This window comes from Haliaeetus albicilla, chromosome 1 (assembly GCF_947461875.1).
Source record: "Haliaeetus albicilla chromosome 1, bHalAlb1.1, whole genome shotgun sequence".
NCBI lineage: Eukaryota > Metazoa > Chordata > Aves > Accipitriformes > Accipitridae > Haliaeetus > Haliaeetus albicilla.
Genome location: NC_091483.1, coordinates 76,385,267 through 76,406,128, shown reverse-complemented (window position 1 = coordinate 76,406,128; position 20,862 = coordinate 76,385,267). Strand labels below are relative to the sequence as shown.

General features: G+C 46.4%; 1 protein-coding gene across 4 annotated transcripts in view; it reads left to right on the top strand.

Annotated features, from left to right (window-relative positions):
• The window catches only part of FGFR3 (fibroblast growth factor receptor 3), a 58,276-nt gene that overhangs the window by 13,800 nt on the left and 23,614 nt on the right, over nt 1–20,862 (top strand). For all 4 annotated transcript variants that reach the window (XM_069795499.1, XM_069795492.1, XM_069795484.1 and 1 more), the window contains exons 3-5: nt 8,669–8,932; nt 13,364–13,417; nt 19,489–19,658. In XM_069795499.1, coding sequence (XP_069651600.1) covers nt 8,669–8,932; nt 13,364–13,417; nt 19,489–19,658 — 488 coding nt within the window. The remainder of the gene's footprint in view (nt 1–8,668; nt 8,933–13,363; nt 13,418–19,488; nt 19,659–20,862) is intronic.

The following is a 20,862-nucleotide window of genomic DNA, read 5'->3' as shown; positions in this document are numbered from 1 at the left end:
GGGCCAGGCCTGCCTGGGAATTGTAAAGGGACCATGAGTCTTTGCATCCCTTAAAAAGTTTCTCTGAGGTAAACCTAAACTTCTGATCCTGATGAACTTAGGTATTGCTCAAAAATTGACCTGCAAGAGCACTTCAGAGGTGGTGAACATTTTGCTAGAATTCACTAAATAGCTGAAAACCCACCCTGGAGGTCAAAACTCCAAAAGTAATGAATTTTTGAAGGACTTTAGGAAGGAGATGAAGGTGTAGAAGAGGAGCCCAGAAAAAATAACTGAAAAGAATTATTCAGCAATGCATGCTTGTTCTTTTAAGCATTTATAAGAAAGTGTAAAAAATATTTCCAAAGATTCCATTTCTCTCTTTATGTTTTGTGGAGCACTCAATTTGTGTAATCTGTCATTCTTGTTGCAAACTTTGCTAATTGCTTGGCGCGTGTCACCCAGAAAACCCCGCCTGGTAACGTGGTCCAGCGAAGCGGGAGGGAAGGCATGGTGCACTGATGCTGAGGAGCGTAGGTTTGCTCGGGGCCTCCACAGTTTAGCAGGACCCAATCCTGCTCCGATGGAGGCCGCGGACAAGCTTTGCCCAGTCCGTTGGGATGCTGGGAAGCCTCAGTCTGTGCCTCAGTTTCCATAGCTGCCTCCACTGGCTTTGGACAGGGGTTGTGGTGGTTGCTTCCTCGCTGCAACGACACGGGTTTTTTCGGACTTCCTCAGGCGTGAGGAGCGGGAATGTAAACCATCAGCCATTTTGTGGTGGGATCTGTCTGTCAAGATCAAGCCAGGATGGCCCTGCTGTGCTGTGCAAAACCTGGGGCCAAGGTGGCCACCGTTCCTCAGAGGCAAGAAGAGGCAGACACCAAAAGGACGACGACTTATCGACACGGTGTCTTGTGCTCCACCTAGGATCAGCCCGACGGGTGTCCCGTCACTCTGCCTTGAGTGGAAACCGTCTGGGTTGACCACATTTGGCCAGCTTTTGGGGGAGATGTGCTGTGTGACGTGTGGGCAAACCAGCTGCACTGATGGGGTGCTGGCCATGAGGGTGGGCCGCTGAGATCTGACAGAGCTCGTTGCTGCCCTCCTCTTGATTAAAGCACAAAGGCTTCGGCACCTGGGGGAGCAGGAACCATCTGCATGGGCATCCTTGAGGTGCTTCAGCACGAGCCAGGAGCTTTCATGGGACACATGGAGCAGCACAGCCTGCAGACCTCAGCACCCCCACGCTGGCGGGCCTCCGCTCCGCTGCTCCCCGTCTTTAGGGACCTTTGATGAAGTGGAGGACGTTTCATATCAGTTCTTTTGTTCTTGTTTTAAAAATGAAGGAGCGCAGAACTGTGAGATAGATAGATATGGGTGGTGGTTGCTTCCCTCTATTGTGTTTTGAGTGGGGAACCAAGGAAAGTGTTTGATTGCCCAGTCTGGCCAGATTTGAAGGAAAACTCCCCATCACTGCCTGTTCCTTTAAGCCAGCAAAGCCCCAGCTGAAGGCTGTCCTTGGGACAGGCTCTGGGCTCTCAGCAGCAACCAAAGCTTTGTGTCTCTTGGGGTCTACATTCCCATTTTTGTTAGGTGTAGCCAGGAGACCCCTTTGATTTGTTCTCTGTTTTTTTCCTCCTCAGGGCTTTCCAAGTGCCACAGGGAAATCCTCCTGGCCAAAGTGTTTTTGTAACTATTTTAGCTTTGTGATGATTTATTTCTTCTTCTAACTCTCAGCATCTGAATTGGGTGATCTGAGAAAACAGTCCATTAAAAGGAGGATACTGTAGAGTCCTGATGAATCCTGTTTTCTACTTGGCCGGTGGAACAGAAAGCTAATTGCGAGTAGTAAATCCATTCAAAGGAGGGCTGGAGGGAGGGAGAAAAGCTAATATTCCTCCTTGAATGCCATTTAATCTCTGAAACCTTTCATGCAGATGTAAATTAGGATTTGCACAACAGAGTCAACAGTTGCTCCATAGATAAGGCAGATTTGCAACATCTGCTTTTCCATTCTAGAAGCTCTTCCAAAGTCGCTGTCGGGGATAGCCAAGCTAAACACTAGAGTTTTTTTTTCTTTCCATAATCTCTTGTTTATGAAGAAAGCTGCATATGACAGAACTAAACCTGGTTATTGTTCTGCTAATTCTCTAGGAAAAAAGTTTACTTTCCTCCTAACACAGATGTAAAAAAAACCCCACTGGGTGGTAATACAGTGCAGCACACTTGTTAACATCTTTGGAAGAAACATTGTCTGGTAACAATTGCATAGGCCACCGCGGTGGTAATACAGTATAAACAGTTTACTTTGCATTATTATTAGGAAAGCTATTTTAAGCTTTTCCAGGAGAACTGCCCCCCCAAGCAAACACATGCAATAGGCGAAAGATAAAGTGGCACCTTCAAATGACAGAAGCAAACCCTTTTCAGACGTGCTTTCCCAAAGGCACGTTTCTCGATCACGGTTTGGGCTTTTACAGAATCAACCAGATTTTTGTATTTTTGCTGAGGTGTGAGCCCCACTGAGCAGGAGAGAGAACCCAGCTGAACACCGCTTTGGGAAATGATGTTGCTTCGGCAAAGCATCCCGTGCTGCTGTGATTGCCAGAGCGAGCCCCTTCCTCCCAGGCTGGCTGCAGCCTGCCACTGGGAAATGTGCTCCGAGAGGGGTCTTGACCTTGGAGGGGGAAGAAAGGGGGGAAAGAGGGAAGATAGGACATATATATTTTATATAATACTTTTTACTTTATATAATATTATAGAGAATATCTTATACATAAAGTACTATATATAATATTATGTACTTATTTTAGAAACTTTATTTTGTCGTGCCAGGGTGGTCGTGTGCCCTTTGGGGTGGCAGGGCCATAGCCAGGCAGCGATGCTCCGCCACTGGCACCCTCGTGGCTGCTGCAGAAAGGAGTGGAAGCTTTGCCTTGCGTAAAGCACCGCCAAAAATACATATATAAAAATACCCCGTGGCTCCCCGCAGTGCAGCGAGGGTATGTGGTGACTTTAGGTGAGCTCTCTCCGCTGCGGGGGCCGCTCCCTCGATCTTATCTGCTCTGAGAAGGCAGGTACTCGGGTAGACGGGTGATCCCACGGTTAAACAGCTGATCCCACGATCTTATCGTGCCCACCTCTCACAAGGGCTGCTGCTCGGTGCAGGGCCTGGGGCTGGTTTGGTGGTTTTCCATATTCCCCGGGGGCCCGTCTGCCTCTCTGGGGAGACGGAGGGAACAGGGAGATGGCAGGGTGCTCGCCGGGAGGTGGTACTGCGGCAGCTTGTCACCCCTCCTGGCTGCTTTTTACATTAAGGCAGGTCCCAAATGAACAGCGTTCAGCAAGAAAAGTGTTTTATTTCCTTTCTGAGCAACAGGGTTTGCTCTGCCCGGTGCAGAAGTCCTGAGGTGAGGTGGGGAGGTAGCTCTGTCCCACGAGCAGCCACACAGGTATTGGGAAAAACACTGTTGTGGGGGGTGAATAATACTATGGGTTCCTATTAACGCCGGTGGTACACTTACTCAGAGTAACCCAGGGCTAAGCGGGCATAGAGGACAGGGCGCTGGTCTGAGCCTGAGATACTCTATGTGTTCTTTGCCATCACAGCCTTGTTCGTCCCACCAATGCTGGCAGTTTCTGTATCCTTCCAGCAGTTAGCCACCAATTCGGGGGCTGTGACCATGATCCCCCTGGGAACGGGATAGCAAACTCAATAGGAGAAAGCTCTGGCGTGGTTGTTGCTCTGTGATCCTATAATATATCCCGTCACGGTGGATTTGGTGCAATGAAATACATAGAACGGGAAACGTTTTCAAATTAACCTGAAGAGAGAAATGTGTGGAGTCCTGCTATCTTGCTGCTTGTTAACATGCCAAATACAGCTTGTCCAGCTCAAAAAGGGGAAAATATGATCCACTTAGAAATGAGCCTCTTAGTCCATTCCACCACCAGGCTGTGAAGCAATCCCAAAAAGCCTCTCTGGGCTTGCCAGGGTTCAAGGTAGGGTGAGGGATATCTTGCTGATGGTACTGAAGGTCCTGAGCCTCAAGCCCTCTGTGGTGTCCCAGTGGGGTTTCAGTTGTGTGGTGGATGTGCCCCAAGTGCGGGATGCTCGCTGAAGGAGGAGGAGGATGATGATGATGGGGGAGGCGTGCACCCCATGTAAGCAGTCCCTCAGGAGGCTCCCAGACACTTTGGTGTTTGGAAAAGCAGAAATGTGGGAAGCTATTCCAGGAGGAAAAACACAGGTGAAGAGAAATAACTGGATGGAGTGCCTTGGAGCTAGGACCCAGCACCCTGCAAGGTAGAACTGGGCCCCATGTCTTCCCCACCCCAGCGAGCCTCCCGCGGGCACTGTGGGCCTTCGCCACCCGGGAAAAGCCCCCATACTTTCTGCCACAGCACCTGGAAATAGTCCCTGACACCAAGGAGGGCACCAGCTAGGCTCTAGGTTCGCTTGAAGTTTTTTGGGGGCCACAAGCAGCCCAGGAATAACCCACCAACCTTCACCTCCTCGTCCTTTCGTGCCTGAAAAATAAATAACTGCATATCCTTCTGCAGTTCTCGAGAGCTGCCTGCATTAAAACCAAAATAAAACATTTCCAGGCTCAGCCAGAAACAAGTATTGATGTCAAAGAGGAGCAGACATCTGATGGAAATACTGACACACTTAAGCACTTGGAGCTGTGAACCACACAGAAAGTGAATTATCGCTGAGATGAGCCAAGCAGCTACAGAGATGAAGTGTCTTATCCTTATAAGTGAATGCATACAAAAGCATTTTAGCATTGCTGGGCCAGCTGCTCCTCATTGTGGAAGGTGCTTCCCGGCAAGTTGCTGCCTTTTTGCTCCTCTGAACAACTTAAAAATTGCCTCTTTCTCTGTAGCGTGTTTGCTACTAGCAGCAGTGATGCTGCTGCAAGTGCTGATCTCCATCAGAAGCATCTCTTGGTGATTCTTGACTCATTACTGCTTTGGCTAAACTAATAAATGGTTGAATTTTAGTCATATCTTGGGAGCCCACAACCTAGATTGCCTCCTCCTCTCTAAGAACCCATTAAAGCTGCAAGTGCATTAATCCCTGCTCTGCTGGCAAGTGACGGAGTGGGCTCCCGTAACCCCTGCACGAGTTAACTCCCCAGTAATTTATACCTGTGTCTACTGTGGATTTTAAAAAGATGCTGTTAATGTCAGTTAGATCCCAAATGGGAATTTCCTTTGGGAGCAGGGGGGACCTTTGCAACCTGACTTGCAATAGAAACGCTTTAAGAAAGTTTTAAAGGATGCGTGGGGATAGCTGTTTGCCAGCAGCGAGGATGGTTTTCTTGGGACCCAGGACTGAGATCCAGGAGATGTGTGTTCAGCCCCAGTAAATCTGAAAACCTGCCTCCCTGCAGCACTGCTTTGCAGTGGGAAGTTTTCTGCCTGCCTCAGTCAAAGGTGTGGAACCAGGTGGAAGAAGAAAACGTGTCGGGAGAGCTCAGCACCTGCTCCCCTCTACTGTTTCCTTATGATTTAGCAATGGGAGATGCAGGCTGAAGAAGGTGGCCAAACCCTCGCCCAGGTCCCCAGGAGGGCTCAGCCCATCTGCATTAAACCCCTCCCAAGCACAGGCTGCACACACAGCTCCTGCCACTTCGTTCGCGCCACGTGGTTGGAGATGTAGACTTCTGCAAGTCAGTCTGACGGCTGGATGCTTGGCCTCAGAGGGGGCAACTTCATGCCTCATGGATGTCTTGGTATCTCTTGTTGAGGTGCTGGAAACACCAGGCACTTGCAGCTGGAAGGCAGGAAGGAGGTGCTGGGCTCTGGAGACCCAGTGGGAGACATGAGCTCTGGTTCCTCGCTTTAAACTCCAGCTGTTCTCAGCATGGACATGAGACTGTCTCCTCTTTTGGATTTATCATTGTATTTGAAAGGTATGCAAGGAATTATAAGAGTAAAATTTCATTCTCCAAGGTCACAGTTGGGCAAAGTGCTTAAGAACTTAAGTGCACATTTACGTACTTTGTGGAGGTCTCCAATTTGGGTCCTGTTTATTTTTTTAAGCCATAAGCATATGAACTGAAATTTGAAAATCTGTTTAAAGAAGTGAGATTAAAACCACTAGTAACATGCTCCTTCTAATTCACCACTCCATCTTTCCAGACAGTACTCCCAGCCAATAGGAATAAAGTCACTAGGACTGAACTTTGCATTTAAGAGGCATCACACTATCTGCCGGGGACCGGCTGAGGAGGCTGAGGGCAGAGATGCCAAAATAAAGTTGTCAGAAACAAGAGATGATGCTTCTTTCTACAGAAGAAGCTTCAGACCCCAATTGTTCTGCTCTGAGTCGAAAGTGAATTTCCTCTTTCATTTCAGCATTCCTGCCTAATTGTGTTTTAGAAAAATAGTTTGTTGCTTTGTCATTAACCCAGGTTCATTATGGCTTTCAAAAAAGAGTGATTTCTTTTTAAATGGCTGAACAGTACAGTTTGGCTCGTGCTTAGTCTGGGCTTGTTCCTGTTTGGTAGGTTTATGATACAAAAGCCAAAATATACAAGTCTTGATCATTTGGCAAACAGCTTGGGTAAAACTGTGTATTTTGTATGGAGGGATTGTGCAGCTGCATGGAGTTTGTTTTCCAGTAGATTAAATTAGCAAGAGCTTCCATCAGAGTCAACAAACAAAGATCAGTATCCAGTCCTGCAAGTGCAAAGCTGTATAGAGGGCTTTTTAATTGGAAGCCGGAGTTGGTACCATTGAAAAAATCCTTACAGTCTAAAAGAAGGAAGAAAAAAACCTGAAAGGAACAGTTAAACCAGAATATTTCTCAGCTGTATTTTCCCCAAGTATGTATCCCAGTTGGGAAGAGACCATGGGTGAACACTCAATGTCACAACAGGTGCTGGTCTGATAGGAAGGAGATGCTGGAGTTCTGTCTTCTTTTTCTTCTTACTAAAAGTACATGCTTTCAGGGAAAATCTTTTCATTAAAAGAAAAAAAAAACAACCTCCCTAAACCTTTTACTGTATGAATACCACAAAATTCTGGCCAAAACCTAAACTATTTGAGTCGGAATTTCTGCCAGGGTATCAGAGGAAAGGTTCTTTGTAACCTGAATGAGTGTGGGCTTTGCCTCCTGCAAGACGATACCTCCCATGAAATACCACATTTTCAGGCCCCCAGGATTCTTTATTTCTACCCTGCAAGGCTATTGTCTGCAACATTTTTATATTTTTATTTTTTACATTTCCACAAGCATAGAAACTTGCATGACAAGAAGAGAAAAGCAATACATCTTTCTCTTATAACCTGCTCCAACTCTTTCGCTCAATGGCAAAAGAGCAGCTTGAAGCCAATGCCACATCCTCAGGTATTCAGAGCTGCTGTGATTGCATTGGTTTCACAGTCAAATTGTAATCTAGGAATATGCTTAAGAGGCAAAATTAGGATCTCTGTCCCTATCTGATTACTATCGGAGATCAGCTCAAGCCACCTGGGTTTGCATCATAGGATTAGGTTCAGACTACTCTGTTTTGAATTACTTTTTACTTGCTAATTATGTAATCATAGCTCTGAAGTGTCTTCATCGTGGAATAGGATCCCCCATGGTACATACTGTACAAACCCAAGAAGACTCTTGCCTGGTGGAGTGTACAGTCTCAGAGCCGGTGTAAGCCAGAAGATGGGGCAATGCCAAGGGAAAACATTGGTTAGCGTATACAAGGTGGGCAGAATAGTAGTGTTGCTGTTGATCTAACTGGGTTGAGGGTGTCTGTAGAGGCCAATTCTTCTTTATTAAACTGGTGTAAAAGTTGGATAAACCATTCTGCGTCAAGAGTGAGTTTATATGTTACTAGCCTGTGGACCATCAGACCCAGGAACCACACTTTAAACATGCCCCACGTTCCCCCATGGGGAGACTTCTGAGCTTGAATCTTTCCTTGTGTCATTATCCCATGGTAAAACAAAATCCTCCAGCCTGTGGCGGGGTTCACTGCCATCACTCATGGAACAAACTGCTGCAGCTGGTAGAGACTGAAGAAATTGGGATTTCAGCTTTCATGCTTAGTCTTTGGTTCTGCACTTCTTTGTTGCACAGAGAGTAACTCCAGCAGGGACCTAGTGCTGGGTTCATTTATTTTAGGTGTTCCAGCCTGTGTCTTCCCACCTGTTTCCTTCAGCCTGCAGAGGTTGCCTTTGGGCCACCCAGAGCCACTGGAAAATTTGGGTTTATTCCCATTTCTGCTCCGTGTATCCTCTCCTTGCTGGGTCTCGCAGGGGTTGTGGACAGACTCACAGGAATAAAGAAACTGAGATCCAGAGACTGAACTGCGAACTTTTCAGCACACACTTATTTCTGCCAGATCACCCCCCCACACGACACTGGGTGTTGCGATGACCCTACACAGAGGTCTCTGCTGTTTGTTAGGATGCATCTGGTGGGGTGGCTGTGTTTTGGTCACTACAGGGTTGAAGCCATCCTTGTAGATCAGCCAGAGACCTGACTGTAGCGTGCACAGCTGTCTTTCTGCATTGCTACCTGCCTGGGGCAGGCAAGGCTTACCCTTGGCAAGGAGGAGTTCTGGGCGCATGGAAGCATCAGTAAGGCAAATATAAGATACGTTTCTTTTTTAAATGCTCTTTCGTTCTCCGACACCTGCTCTTGTTTACTCATTTCCATTTCTTTCTCCCTTTGCAGAATACTTGAGGAGCGAGACCGCCTTTCTGGAAGAGTTGGTGTTTGGAAGTGGAGATACCATTGAACTTTCCTGTAACACCCAAGGCTCTTCTGTGTCTGTTTTCTGGTTTAAAGATGGTATCGGGATTGCACCTACGAACAGAACTCATATTGGACAAAAATTGTTGAAGATAATCAATGTGTCATATGATGACTCGGGGCTGTACAGTTGCAGGCCAAGGCATTCCAACGAGGTCCTGGGAAACTTTACAGTCAGAGTTACAGGTACGTGCAGAAACACAGCTGTCTCTGTGTTGTGGGTTGGGTTTTTTTTTTAAGTTTTTGCCCCTTCACATGTTCAGCACAGCTGGTGCTTTGCGGTGTTTGTCCGTACTTGGTAGGTCTCTACCTCCCTGGTAACTCCTGGCAGTGATTAGACTGACAAAACAAAGCAATCAAAGAATGCTTGCGTGTCCACACCAAATGTTAAAGCTTGATATTAATACTGAGGGAGACTTAGAAATGGTGCTAGTTATATTAAACGCCCAATGTCCCTTAACACTCAAAGAGATGCAATGCTACATGTGCCTTTGAAGTCTTTTGTGAGCGAGTGAACTGTGGCTCAGTTCACTTTTTCCACTTTATGTGGCAAATCAGTGGCAAAATTGCATGTAAAAGCTGGAGGTTCCTGAAAACTTTCCCTATTGTAGCTGATAAAAAATCTCTTCCCTCCATCCCGGTTATCACAAATTGCTAGTTTGCTTCGGAAATAGCTTATCTGTAAACTGTGTATGTCTCAAATACGTGCTTCATCAAAGGTACTTACTGGGATTCATATATTGCAAACAAGTGCTGTGTGAGCAAAGCACATGCTGTCATTTGCTTGGCCATATTTTCCGTGATTAGGACAGTAGGACAGAACAGCTACAAGCTGTCCAAGCCTGGATCACTAAAGAGACAGTGCCAGAAAAATCTGTTGTTCCCAGATAGCTAACTGCTAACACTAAGATCATCTCCATGATTTCAGGCTGCTGCGGTGGTAGATGGTTACTCATCCCTGTGAGCAGATAGAAAGCCTCCTGATCACACAGATTAAAAGCCTGAATTTTCAGAAGAACTAACCCCTTATGGATCTGGGGTTTTGAAAACTTTCCTTTGCCCTTGTGCTGTTGGAGCTTTTTTAAGCATCCCCAAACAGTAGGTCCTTGCTTCCAAAAGTTGAGTTCCCTCAAAAAGTAAGGGTCTCTGTCTGAAAACCAAACACAGAGATGTTTGTGACTGTAAATCACATCCACTCGATAAAGGGCTTTCTCGTGCCAGAAATAGGATTTTGTGTAAGTGAGAGAATCAAACCATCGTAAGAATAAAAGCTCGTTTCAGCAAGCCTTCACCAACATCTGCTTTTCATTGAACGTTACTGGAGATTGCTGTGAATGCTTCAAGGTCATATCAATTAAATGGTTAAAGAAGTATTTGGCCCTTGAAAGGCTTTCTTTAACTAGGTACGATTATTGGAACTATCCAAGGAACTGCAGGTTGTTAGAAACGTTACTCTCTCTTTTTTTTTTTTTTAAGTGACATTAAAATGCTTTTGAGTTCAAGGGGCAGCAGGGAGGCAGAAGAGGGCAGCTGGTTACACGCTCAAATGAAACAGCTGCCAGCCCCAAAAGTTCGTAAAGTGAGAAATTGTTTTTAATAGTGGAAGGACTGATAATCCTCTGCTTTTAAAAAGTTTAAGCCCCTGTGTTTTTCCTCTTCACTAATAATAGCTAATAACAGCTTAAGAACAAGCGAGTAACCTGAACCTGCTTTCTGACAGCATTATGAGTCTTTGATTCTATTAGCCCACTGTCATTACCACCAAAGTGATGGTAATGTGGGAGTCTCCGTTTTAGCTGTCAGCAGCACTTGTTTTAAACTTTGAAGCCCTGCTTTATGTGGCAATAGTGGTGCCTCTCATACACTCAGATTTTTCTTCATAATTAGTATTGATCACTCAGCGTGGCACTGCAGAGATGCGATTGTTATCGGAGGTTGGTGATTTGAGTTGCCACTTCTTAAAGGTAATGCCAGCAATTAGTTCGGGTATCTGGTCAGGTGTTTATGTGGATATCTAATGTTCAGGGCTGGCATTGTTTTCTGCGTTAAACTGGTTTAAATCTGTACTAACAAACTGGAATTGCTCTGATCTGTATTCTTAAGTGAGCAAAACTAGGCTAGGTATACTCAGAATAGCTAATACACATGTAAGTCCCATTTTGAGAGATGCTTCCAGATTCTAGGAGCGTATCAGGATTTTCCTACGTGGGGCCATGAGTTTTGAGTCTGCAACAAATTGGCTTTTCTGTAGCGACTGTCTTTTTCTGTCAGTGTGCACAGTGAGATGCTTGATGCTGAAGATAGAGCAAGGAGATGCTGGCGCTCACATTTCAGGGTTGAAAACCAGGTTGATTAATAGCAGGGTTTGATCTCTTTCAAATACCTCCCTTGACAGACATGGGCTTGAGTCTTTTGCTAGTTTACAAAAAGAAACATACTGTTCTCTTAAAACCTGAGCACTTGAAGAGGATCACAAATAGAGGCTGCATGCCCAAACTGATCTCCAGCCCTGCTGGCAGAAGCTCCATTTCTGTAACCATTTCACATACAGAACAGCCTTTGGATTTAGTGGCCGAGCAGCACCCCTGTGATGTGTACGGACTGCAGGCTGGCACCAGCGAAAAGAGCTTTCAAAACACCCAAGACTAAGCTCCTCAAAGCAGGTGACTAAAAAAATTAAGCCCTTTTCCATTCATAATTAAAGCTCTTTTGAGAATAGCATCTAGCAGTTCTTGTTGATGCCGATACTTGTCAACTTCTGTAAAGGATTGCTCTTTTAGTAAATGATTAACAAATAGCTTACAAATTTTTAGCCACCTTTTGAAAAAGGTGATGTTTTAGTAACCTGAATAGGACAGTAGCTCTGAACATGGGATATTTGGTCTTAAAACCTAAGCTGCATCTCTCATCTGAAACACAAGCAAGGTGAAAGACTCTTCCCTCAGTCTTGCGGAAATGTTTTTGAATTGGGTTAAAAATTGATTCTGCTCCTCTGGTCACGATTAGTTCATTGGAAACCCGAAGTAAACTATAATCACATGTTAATATATGGGTAACCAAATCTGAGAGTGCAAGGCTGAGAATGTGCTGGTTTCTCTGTCGATGCTGGTGGGGATTTGGCTCAGTGTCTGCCTTCGCCGGGACTTGAATAAACCTGCTGGTTCAGCCAAAACACCTAAACATCCACTTCACTTTCAGCAAGCCCCGTGGCATTTCCCTAGTTCTGCTGCCAGCAGGACCTCAGTTGTGGATTTGCAGTTAGATACGTGCTTGAAGTCTTCCTTGAGACTTTGCCAAAGAAAAGGTGCAAAGCACGATGCGCCACTGCAGTCTAAAGCAGGGAGATGATTCCTGTGTTACTTGCTCCTATACGTGGTGAATATATCTGGAAAGTCCATCCAGATTCTGCAGAGAAGTAGTATTTGTTGTTACCTTTCCCCTACCTTTTTTTTTTTCTTTTTTTTTCCTTCCCCTGCGCCCCCCCCTCCAATTTTTACCTCCACTGAGCTGGTCAGAGAACAGCAGAAAACTCGAGTGCATCTTGAAATGAAGGAGGTTCTGCCTGGCTTGGTCTAAAGTAGTGCTTTACATATCTGGCCACGTGTTGAACACTCATAAAGTTTCCTATTTTCTAGTGTTTAAGGCCAAGTTCTTTTACCGCTGTCTCAGAATATAAAGGCTGCTGCGTTGTTAGCGTTTTGCCTTTATTTAAAAAAGGAATTCCTGGAGATTATATGAAGTCAGTGATGCTAAATCTTCCAGACACTGAATTATACTAAATCGTGTAAACTAAATCAAACACTAAGCTGCTATTTTATAATGGGATTTACATTTACAGTAGTCGCTTGGTGGGGGGAAGAGGGACTGAGACTTCATTGTGGACAGCTTGAGAAGGTGAGATGTTAGACCACATTAAGAGAAACAGTTCAGGATGTTTTGGAGAGATACAGATGGAGAATTCCCACCTGTTAACCTGTATTCAGTTACAGCCTTGAGGTGCCTCTGTCAGAGGACTAAAACCAAAGGGAACTGGTTCACGGAGTAGCCATCAAAATGTCAATCGAGAGAGAGGTTTGATTGCAAGGGGAAGTTCTAAAAGCTTTGGGGTGAGTGATTGAGCAAGGAATTAATGAGGGGAGATGTGGCAGGGGTGTATTGAGTTAAAAGAAAAATGCAGGGAAAGTGAATTAGAAATGCTGACCTGTCATTTTGAGACTTGGTGAAATAAAAAGTCTTCAGAGTGAATGCTAGAGGGAAAAAAAAGTGGGGGAGAGCTTGTTCTGCAAAAAGAAACTTGCCCTTTGAGAATTGCTTTTGTATTTATGAGGAGAAGAGCACTTCACACAGCGAGAAGTATTCCGCGTCGAATCCCAGTCTCTGGTGGCAGAGCACTGGCAAACTCATGACACCTCTCTCCCAGTTCAGAAAGCTCCTGGCCAGTTGTCCCTTGGCCAGCAGAGTGGGAGGGACGGGCTGGTGGAGCTGCAGGGAAGGGTGACCCATCACCTGGATGTCCTCCCTCGCTGGAGCCCACCGTGGCACCAACAGCCTCATCCAACATGGTGTCCCCACATGCCATCCTTTTTCTGGTTCACTACTTTCTCCTTCTCCTCCTAGATTCCCCTTCGTCAGGTGATGATGAAGATGACGACGATGAGTCAGAAGATACAGGTAATTTGTTTTTCTGGGATACAGAGGTCTTTTCTTTCAAAGAGATGTGGCTCCCAAGCGGAGCAGCTCATCCGGATGTTCGCCTGGGTGGACAGCAGCTCTTTCTCCGTGTTGAAATCGGTGACCTTAGGATGGTATCATGATGATATTTATCTAAAAACTTAGAAATAGCTGCCAGAGTGGTATCGCTGCTATAATAACCTACAGCAGGAGTGGCAGGTTTTTGGGTTTTTTTGGAGACTTGATTCTGCAGATTTGATTTGACGAGCTAGAGTTATAAATTCTCCTTGCATGTAAATCCAGACAAACTCACTTACCATATTTCTTTTTTACTACACTGACGTTACACCAGTTTTACACCATTGCAAACCTTGGCCTGCTTTATTTTCAGCTGTTTTGATCCTGGTTCTTACCAGCATCTTGGCTGGAGTCAGAGCACAAAATTTACACTAGCCAAGGGCCAAATTTACTCATGCTGTAAGTGGGAGCAACTCCTTTGGCTTTACTGGCTTTTCCTTGAACTCACGTGGGGAAGGGAGCCCCAGGATGGAGCCTCTCAGTGCTTTTACTCTGAATCTCTTTCAGTCCCAGCGCTTGTTTCTTTAAGTGCAATAGCATTAATCAGGATCATTACATGCTTCAGAGGCGTTAGTGTTGTGTTTTATTATGCTCCTTATATTTCTGCAAAGCAAGCTGGCTGTGTGTATGTGTTTTTAATAAATAAATGTCTTGCATTTGAACTCCCAATCAGCTATGTACATTGGCAGAAGTTCAACATGACTGGAAAATTTCTCCCGTCCGTAGCGTTGGACATGCAGGACTCTTTAAAGCAGGTCTCCCACTGTAATAAATTCGTGCTGCTGTGTCATGCAGTATGCGGACAGTAATGGTGAGTTACGGTGCCAGGCGACCCATCAGCAGCAGTTAGTGGTTTTCTGATAGCTTCTAATTAAGGGCCAGATCCGTGAGGTAGCAGGCACCTTTGCAGAGGTACTCAAGAGCTCCTGATGCCTGCTGAAGCCTGGTAGAGGCATAGGGAGTGTCAGGTTTGGTCAGGATTTGTTCCTGCTACAGAGCAGCTTCTGATGAGCACAATTAATCGTTCTGTGTTTTTTTTTAATGTGGTTTGTAGTAAACTCCATCTCTTAGCAACGGGTATCACAAAACATCAGTTGGTTTATTGTACAGAAAGACATGTTGTTCTTCACTGAAAAGGAAAACACACATTTCACCGCATGTATTTATAGCCTGTATTCTGGGTCTTCTTGACTTCAAGGCTGTCTCTTTTTTTAGACCAGAAGGTAATGACTGGCTTTCCTTAAAGGTCTTGTTATAAAAAGTTGGATTCTCTTCTGCTTTAAAAACGGTTGATTAGCTTAACGTGCCAGCACAGTGAAACTTCATGGCGTGTCGTGACGTGGATGTGCTTCACGTTGCTTTGTTTGATGTCGGACCCTCCGCTTAACCTTCACAGATCGTCTCTTGAGTCTGGGGGAGCCACGTTGTTAACCCTGGCAACACCATCGCTGGGACATCCCACTGGGGACAGGGACTACAGGACCATCCCGGACAGGGGGATATGTGGGTGTAGCCATTGCCATGTCTTATGGACAGCCCAAAGACCTGTGTCCTCCATCTCTTGTGACAAAAAGATACCCTACTAATGAGGTGTATGAGCCCCTGCTTGGCCATCAGACATAGCCATGGTCAGTAGTTAGAGGAGTGAAGGCAATAAACACACTTTCATGCAAAAGAAAAATATAACCAATAGTTATTCATATTTAGGGGGAGGTAATCCATCCAGGACTGGCTCACTGTGTGGTCCCATATTGCACGTCACTGAATAAGACCCTTGTCTCTTGGCCCCTTGCGATGATAAAGGAAATTTTCTGGCATAATTGAGGTGTTCAAGAGAGTTTCTTATCCTCACATTTATAGAGAAGAGCTTGGAGAGCTGTTTCCAATAGCATCATGAGTTTGAAGCCAGTCTTGTTAATTTGGGGGTTTTGACTCAAAATTGCTGAACGATGGGAGCTGGAAATACCAAAGCAAGAGAACGAGAGGAAATCTGTCCTAAAATAAATGAATATTTGGTGCAAAAACCCTTGGAGAGCACGGAAACAGGCCCTCCACAGGGAGAGCTCTCCTCTGCTCACCCTCCCTTAAGCATCCTCTCCGAAGGGCATACAGAAACAGGGCATGCCTTAGGGATGGGCAGTGGAAAAGAAGAAAGAGGAACTTCAGCAGCTTCAAATCATTGGCCCGTTTGTTGCAACCTTGTCACAAACCGTGATCCGCCTTTGCAAAAAGAGGCTTTCCAATACCTCTGTTCTCTACAGCTGTTTTTCCTGGCCCTGAAACAAAAACAAAACTCCCTTTTCACACACTGCTCTTCTGCCCCAGTGCTCCCTACCCCTCTGTATCTGTTTGTTTGGAGACCCTGCTGCGTAGCCCCAGCACCTTCAAAGAGCCCCTATAATCTCCAATTAAATCTGGCTGTGTACTCAGAGGCGTCAGCTGGGGAAATTACACAATTAGGGTTGATTCTGTCTGCCGCAGAATTTTGTGGCAGCTCCTAATTGCTAAATGAGCGCTTGGCCGTATTAATTATTCCAAGTATTGCTCTCGGGTTTTTTTAATTGGTCATTCCAGTCCAATGGGTGGCCGGTGTCTTTGACAAACAAAATGGACCGTCGGGCCTAGCGTTTGATGATGGGAAAGGGCTGGTGATAATGTTTGCGGGTCCCTGTTTTTTTTTTTTTCACACCTGCACATGCAAAACCATTGCTCATAATTAGAGAGAGTGGGTCTAGAATTTTTTCCTGTCTTTCATCCTTCTTCCTTTCTCGTTCCCAAAACTCTCTGGATCTTTGCAAGCTTTGCTTGAAAAGAAGAGTTAGCAACATTTTCACCCCCTTAAAAAGCAGTAATGAAAGGACTCTGGGGGCACGGCAAACCGAAAGCAGTGAGGTTTTGTTCGCTGCTCCTGCGAGTGAGAACAAAGGCACCGTTTTCAATGCGTAGACACTTTCTTCCAGTTCCAGTTTGACTTGAGAGCGATGCCCTGTTTGTTTGAATCTTGGCACATTAACCCAGCGATGCCCAGCTCTGGCAAGCCCCGAATTGCATGGAAGAGCACCCAAATGGAAGGAAGGCACTCAGGGGAGAAGCCGTGTCTAATTGCAGGAGGGAGGAGCGGATCCTGCCTTTGCTCAATATGGAGAATATCCCCAGCTTGAAACTTTCCTGGGCCCCGTCTTGCTCCTCTCTGATGTCCGATGGCAAAATCCCCTTGGCTTCAGTGGCAAAATTTGCAGCCTGTGAGATTCAAACTCATCTTTTGAGTGAGAAAATGTGGTGAAACGTCTCCCTGCAGGAAGCCCAGCCAGTGTGGAAAGGTGAACCCCCCCACAAAATCACAGCACAGGGAGGAGCCCAGTCCTGGGGGGCGGCCGGGTGAGTGTCACCGATGCCACAAAATGGGATTTATTGTAGGCAGATATGTTAATCAAACAACAAACAGCAGGTTATTCAGCTGCCCTTCTTAGTGGTGGTGAAGGGGGACTTCTCCATCTGTGGTCGGCCCTTCCCTGAACTTTCCCCCGTAGCCCCGTTAAACTTCTGTAAAGTCTCCGGGAAATCAGGGTGCATTGCCAAAAGGAAGCATTCGGCCAGAAAATAGCCTGTGCTTCGGGTACCAAGGACCAGATGTCTCCCAACATGGTTTCTGCAGCTCCCTCCTCTTCAGCCTTCCCGACACCACCCCAACTGTCCTCCTCCAGACTCACCCCCCCTGCTGCTGCCTGGGCTTTTGCCTGGCCTTTGCTTGGTTTCTGCCCTTCCCAATGCATGTGATAGCAGCTTCTTCCTTTACCATCAAGGCCTACACTGCCTTTAGGGGTTGCATGCACTTTTCTAACAGTTTTTGGAATATTTCCCTTTTTTGCGCAGTTCTACCATTTTTCTAAGCTCGCATGTTGGAAGGTGGATGGCTACATGATGTCCCACTTTAGCGCATGTTATCATGTAGCATTTTAGGCCTCTCCTGGATGTGCTGTGTGTTTACAGCAAAGTTTGTAGCTGGGATTTTGCAGGAGCACGGGAATTGCAAGGATTCCTCCTTTTGCTTTTGTTTGTGCCAGCTGTACTCCTGCTCCGGTGCCACCCTGGCAAGAAAAGGGCCTTAAGCAGTTTCGTTGTTTAAAAAATTGAGGCGTGCGTGGCAGGGGTGAGCACCAGATCCCTCTGATACGTGGAGCTGACTCTGATAGGCATCACAGTGCGTTGTGCAAGGCAGTCTGAGGGCAGATGCAAGCCCTCAGTACTGGATTTCCCTCCCTGGTACGGCATTACGGAGGCACCTACATCCAGCCGCCCGGCTGCAGAGGTGTGAAAGCAGATGAGATGTGAGAGCAATGTGCCCAGTGGGGAATGGAGGAATCTGGGAATCTCCAGCGAATGGAGGGCCTCCTGGATGTAGCTCCTGATATCCAGTTCCTCATGGCCAGGTGGGCTTCGCAAGGAGCCATGGGGAGAGGGGACCATGTGGAGAGTGTTATCAGGTGCTAAAACTTGGTGGGTGCATGGATTGCCTTGGCTGGGCTATGTGACCCTGCCTGCAACATCATTGGAGCTGAAATGCAGCAGGGAGCCTGCATGGGGGACACTGGGGACTTAGACCGAGGTGGGGTCATCACTGACTTCCCTGGAATTGCAACGGGATGGGTCTCGTGGAGCCGAACACATCAGGGCTAAGTACATCGGGGAGCACTGGAGAAAGGGAGCAGCTCGGGTGCATCTCAGAGGGATGCAACAAGACCAGAAACTTTGTACACCCTTTTCAATATGGGGAAGGGGATGCAGAGGCTTCAGAGTAGCCCTGAGGTGGGGCTGTGATGCTGGGTGGTGTTTCTGAGCATCGTCACCGCTGCAGGAGAGGCCAGCAGCGATGCTTTCCCAACAGCTTTGCCAGCCATCGTGTTGTCCAAGGCAGTTCCTGAAGGACCAGCACCTTCAGTTTGGGTTGGCCAGAAGCACACAGGTCCCTGCGACCAGTGGGTTTGGGTACTCTGTGTCACTGGGTGCTTCCTTCCCATCCGGAGAAGGTGCCGGTTACACTCCTTGGCCCCTTCTTGGCTGTTTTGCAGCCCAAACACTGTCTGCCCCCATCTCCCTTTGGCCTCGGTGTGGAGCACGGACCTGGGGGGCTGGATGTGGCCCCCAGCGTGGTGGGGGAGCACCCCACATGCAGCTCTGCAGTGTTTCCTTAAGCAGAAATGAAAGCTTGGGAAGCTTTTTTTAAAAACTTTCTCTTTCTTTCTTCCCAGTATAATGAGTTTGCTGGTGCTGCTGCCTTAATTTGGAGTTAATATGTAATGTTTGTAACACAGCCAAGAAACATCGCTGTACTTGAGGCAGATTATAAAAAGTATCTCATGCTAACACTGGTGTTTTAAAACTTATCCCTGTTCAAAGGTAACATGAATCTTTAAAACTAAAATCACTTGTACTTAAAGAACATAAACATGATAAACCAGTTTGGCACTGGCTTTTTTTTCCTTTCCTTCCCTTAAGGAGGCTACACTACATTTGTGCTCGCTGAGAAGCAAAATTTTCCAGTGCACTCAGCTAACACTTTTTCTCTGCTCCCTTGCTGGCCCATCAACATTTTTTTACAGTTCCAACATCTTTCTTCTGTTCGTGCTTCTTGGCTACTATTGTCCCAAAGATACATCTGTATCGTTTTACACGCCGAGGCCAGATTCTCATCCTGATCTGGGATAACTCTCCCTGTTGGTTTAAAAGCAGCTACTCTAGATTTATACTGGCATTACCCAGACAAGAACCTGGTCGTGAACCTTTCATCACAAACCTAAAATGCAAACACCCTGTCTACGTCTATGGGAGTCATTTAGCTGGAAAGCATTTCTGTGTCATTTATCTTAACTGCAGCAGGTAGCAATTTAACTGTCACTCCGCACATGCCAAAGCCTCTTCAAATGCATCTGCTCGCCAGCTGATATCCTCCGCGGCAGAAATGGGCCTGTTCAACTTGGCCTTTCCTTTCTCAGGTGTCCCCTTCTGGACCCGGCCAGATAAGATGGAGAAGAAGCTGCTGGCTGTTCCTGCCGCCAACACCGTTCGCTTCCGATGTCCGGCGGGTGGAAACCCAACTCCTTCCATCTACTGGCTGAAAAACGGCAAGGAGTTCAAGGGAGAGCATAGGATTGGGGGCATCAAGGTAAGGCCTTGGTTTGGATCTCTGTTTTTATCAGTTTTCTACTGGCTGCAGACAATTGTATTTCACAGTGATTGACATTGGTGCGTGTAAGAGCACAGTCCCGACTGCGTGGGAATGGGGGTGTTTCTTGCAGCCATAACAGTTGCTCAACACCAAAGTGTTAAAAAGGACTGCTGTCCCTTGGGATCGAGGGCTAATTCCCTCTGGCTTTGTCTACAGTGGTCTTTCAGGGAGTAGGTAAAAATGAGGCTGGGTTTATGGTTACGTTGTGGACAGCAATGAGAAAGCAGGAGCAGAAACGTCTGTCCTAATTTCTGGAGATCAGCCCAGTGCATTGAGATGTGTTAGACCGAGCCATAGCTACTCCCAGCTTTCAAGGAAAACCAACTCGGCATCCTTTGAAGGTGTAGCAAGGACCTCACCAAAGAGCTGGATCGTCATGCTGGTGGTCATTAACATTCTTGTGGTATAAATCACTGACCCTTGGTCAAGCGTTGGATTCCCTTGTAGCCAGAGTAATAGCATCTGCTCCTTGGCTGCTTTCTTCTCCCTCCTTCCTTTCTACCATGAGGTGTTCTGGAAAATGCTCTGGTTTGTGTTTGTAGATAGAGCTAAGGGACAAAAAACCCCACTGCACTCAAATGATTTAATTAGCTGGAAGTTTCTGTGCTACTGTATATGACGAATTATGGCAGGATTTTAACAGGAAAATCAGCTGCTCTGATTTTGTTGTTATTACTTTGTCCCCTTAAGGTCACAGTCAGACTCCTTTTGTGGTTTTATTTGGGGAGAATAAAACTGGCAGCAGCCGATTATAACAAAATCAGTGTAGCAGGAAGGACTCCTGAGCAACAATTTTTGCCTGCACTCTGCCAGCCCTGGCATATCCCTGGGCTACTGCTAAGGACAGAAGGTGATTTTTAGGAGGGCACCTTCATCAGTACTCTGAATAGCCCTGTGCTGGTGCCTACCACATCTGTAGCATCTTGAAAGGGGGCTAGGCATGCAAAGCGTGCTGGGCTCCAGAAACCAGAAAACGATTCAAAAAAGTCTTCCCTTCCTGCAGTTTTGGGCTGTTTCTTTCCTGTTAGCTAGACCCGTTCCTGAAAGAGCCTTTTGTGATTGCTTCAGTGAAGCCTTTGAAGCTCCCTCCTCAGTCCTATCCCTGCTCCAGCCTGGACAAGGCTGAGGACATGCTTAGGTT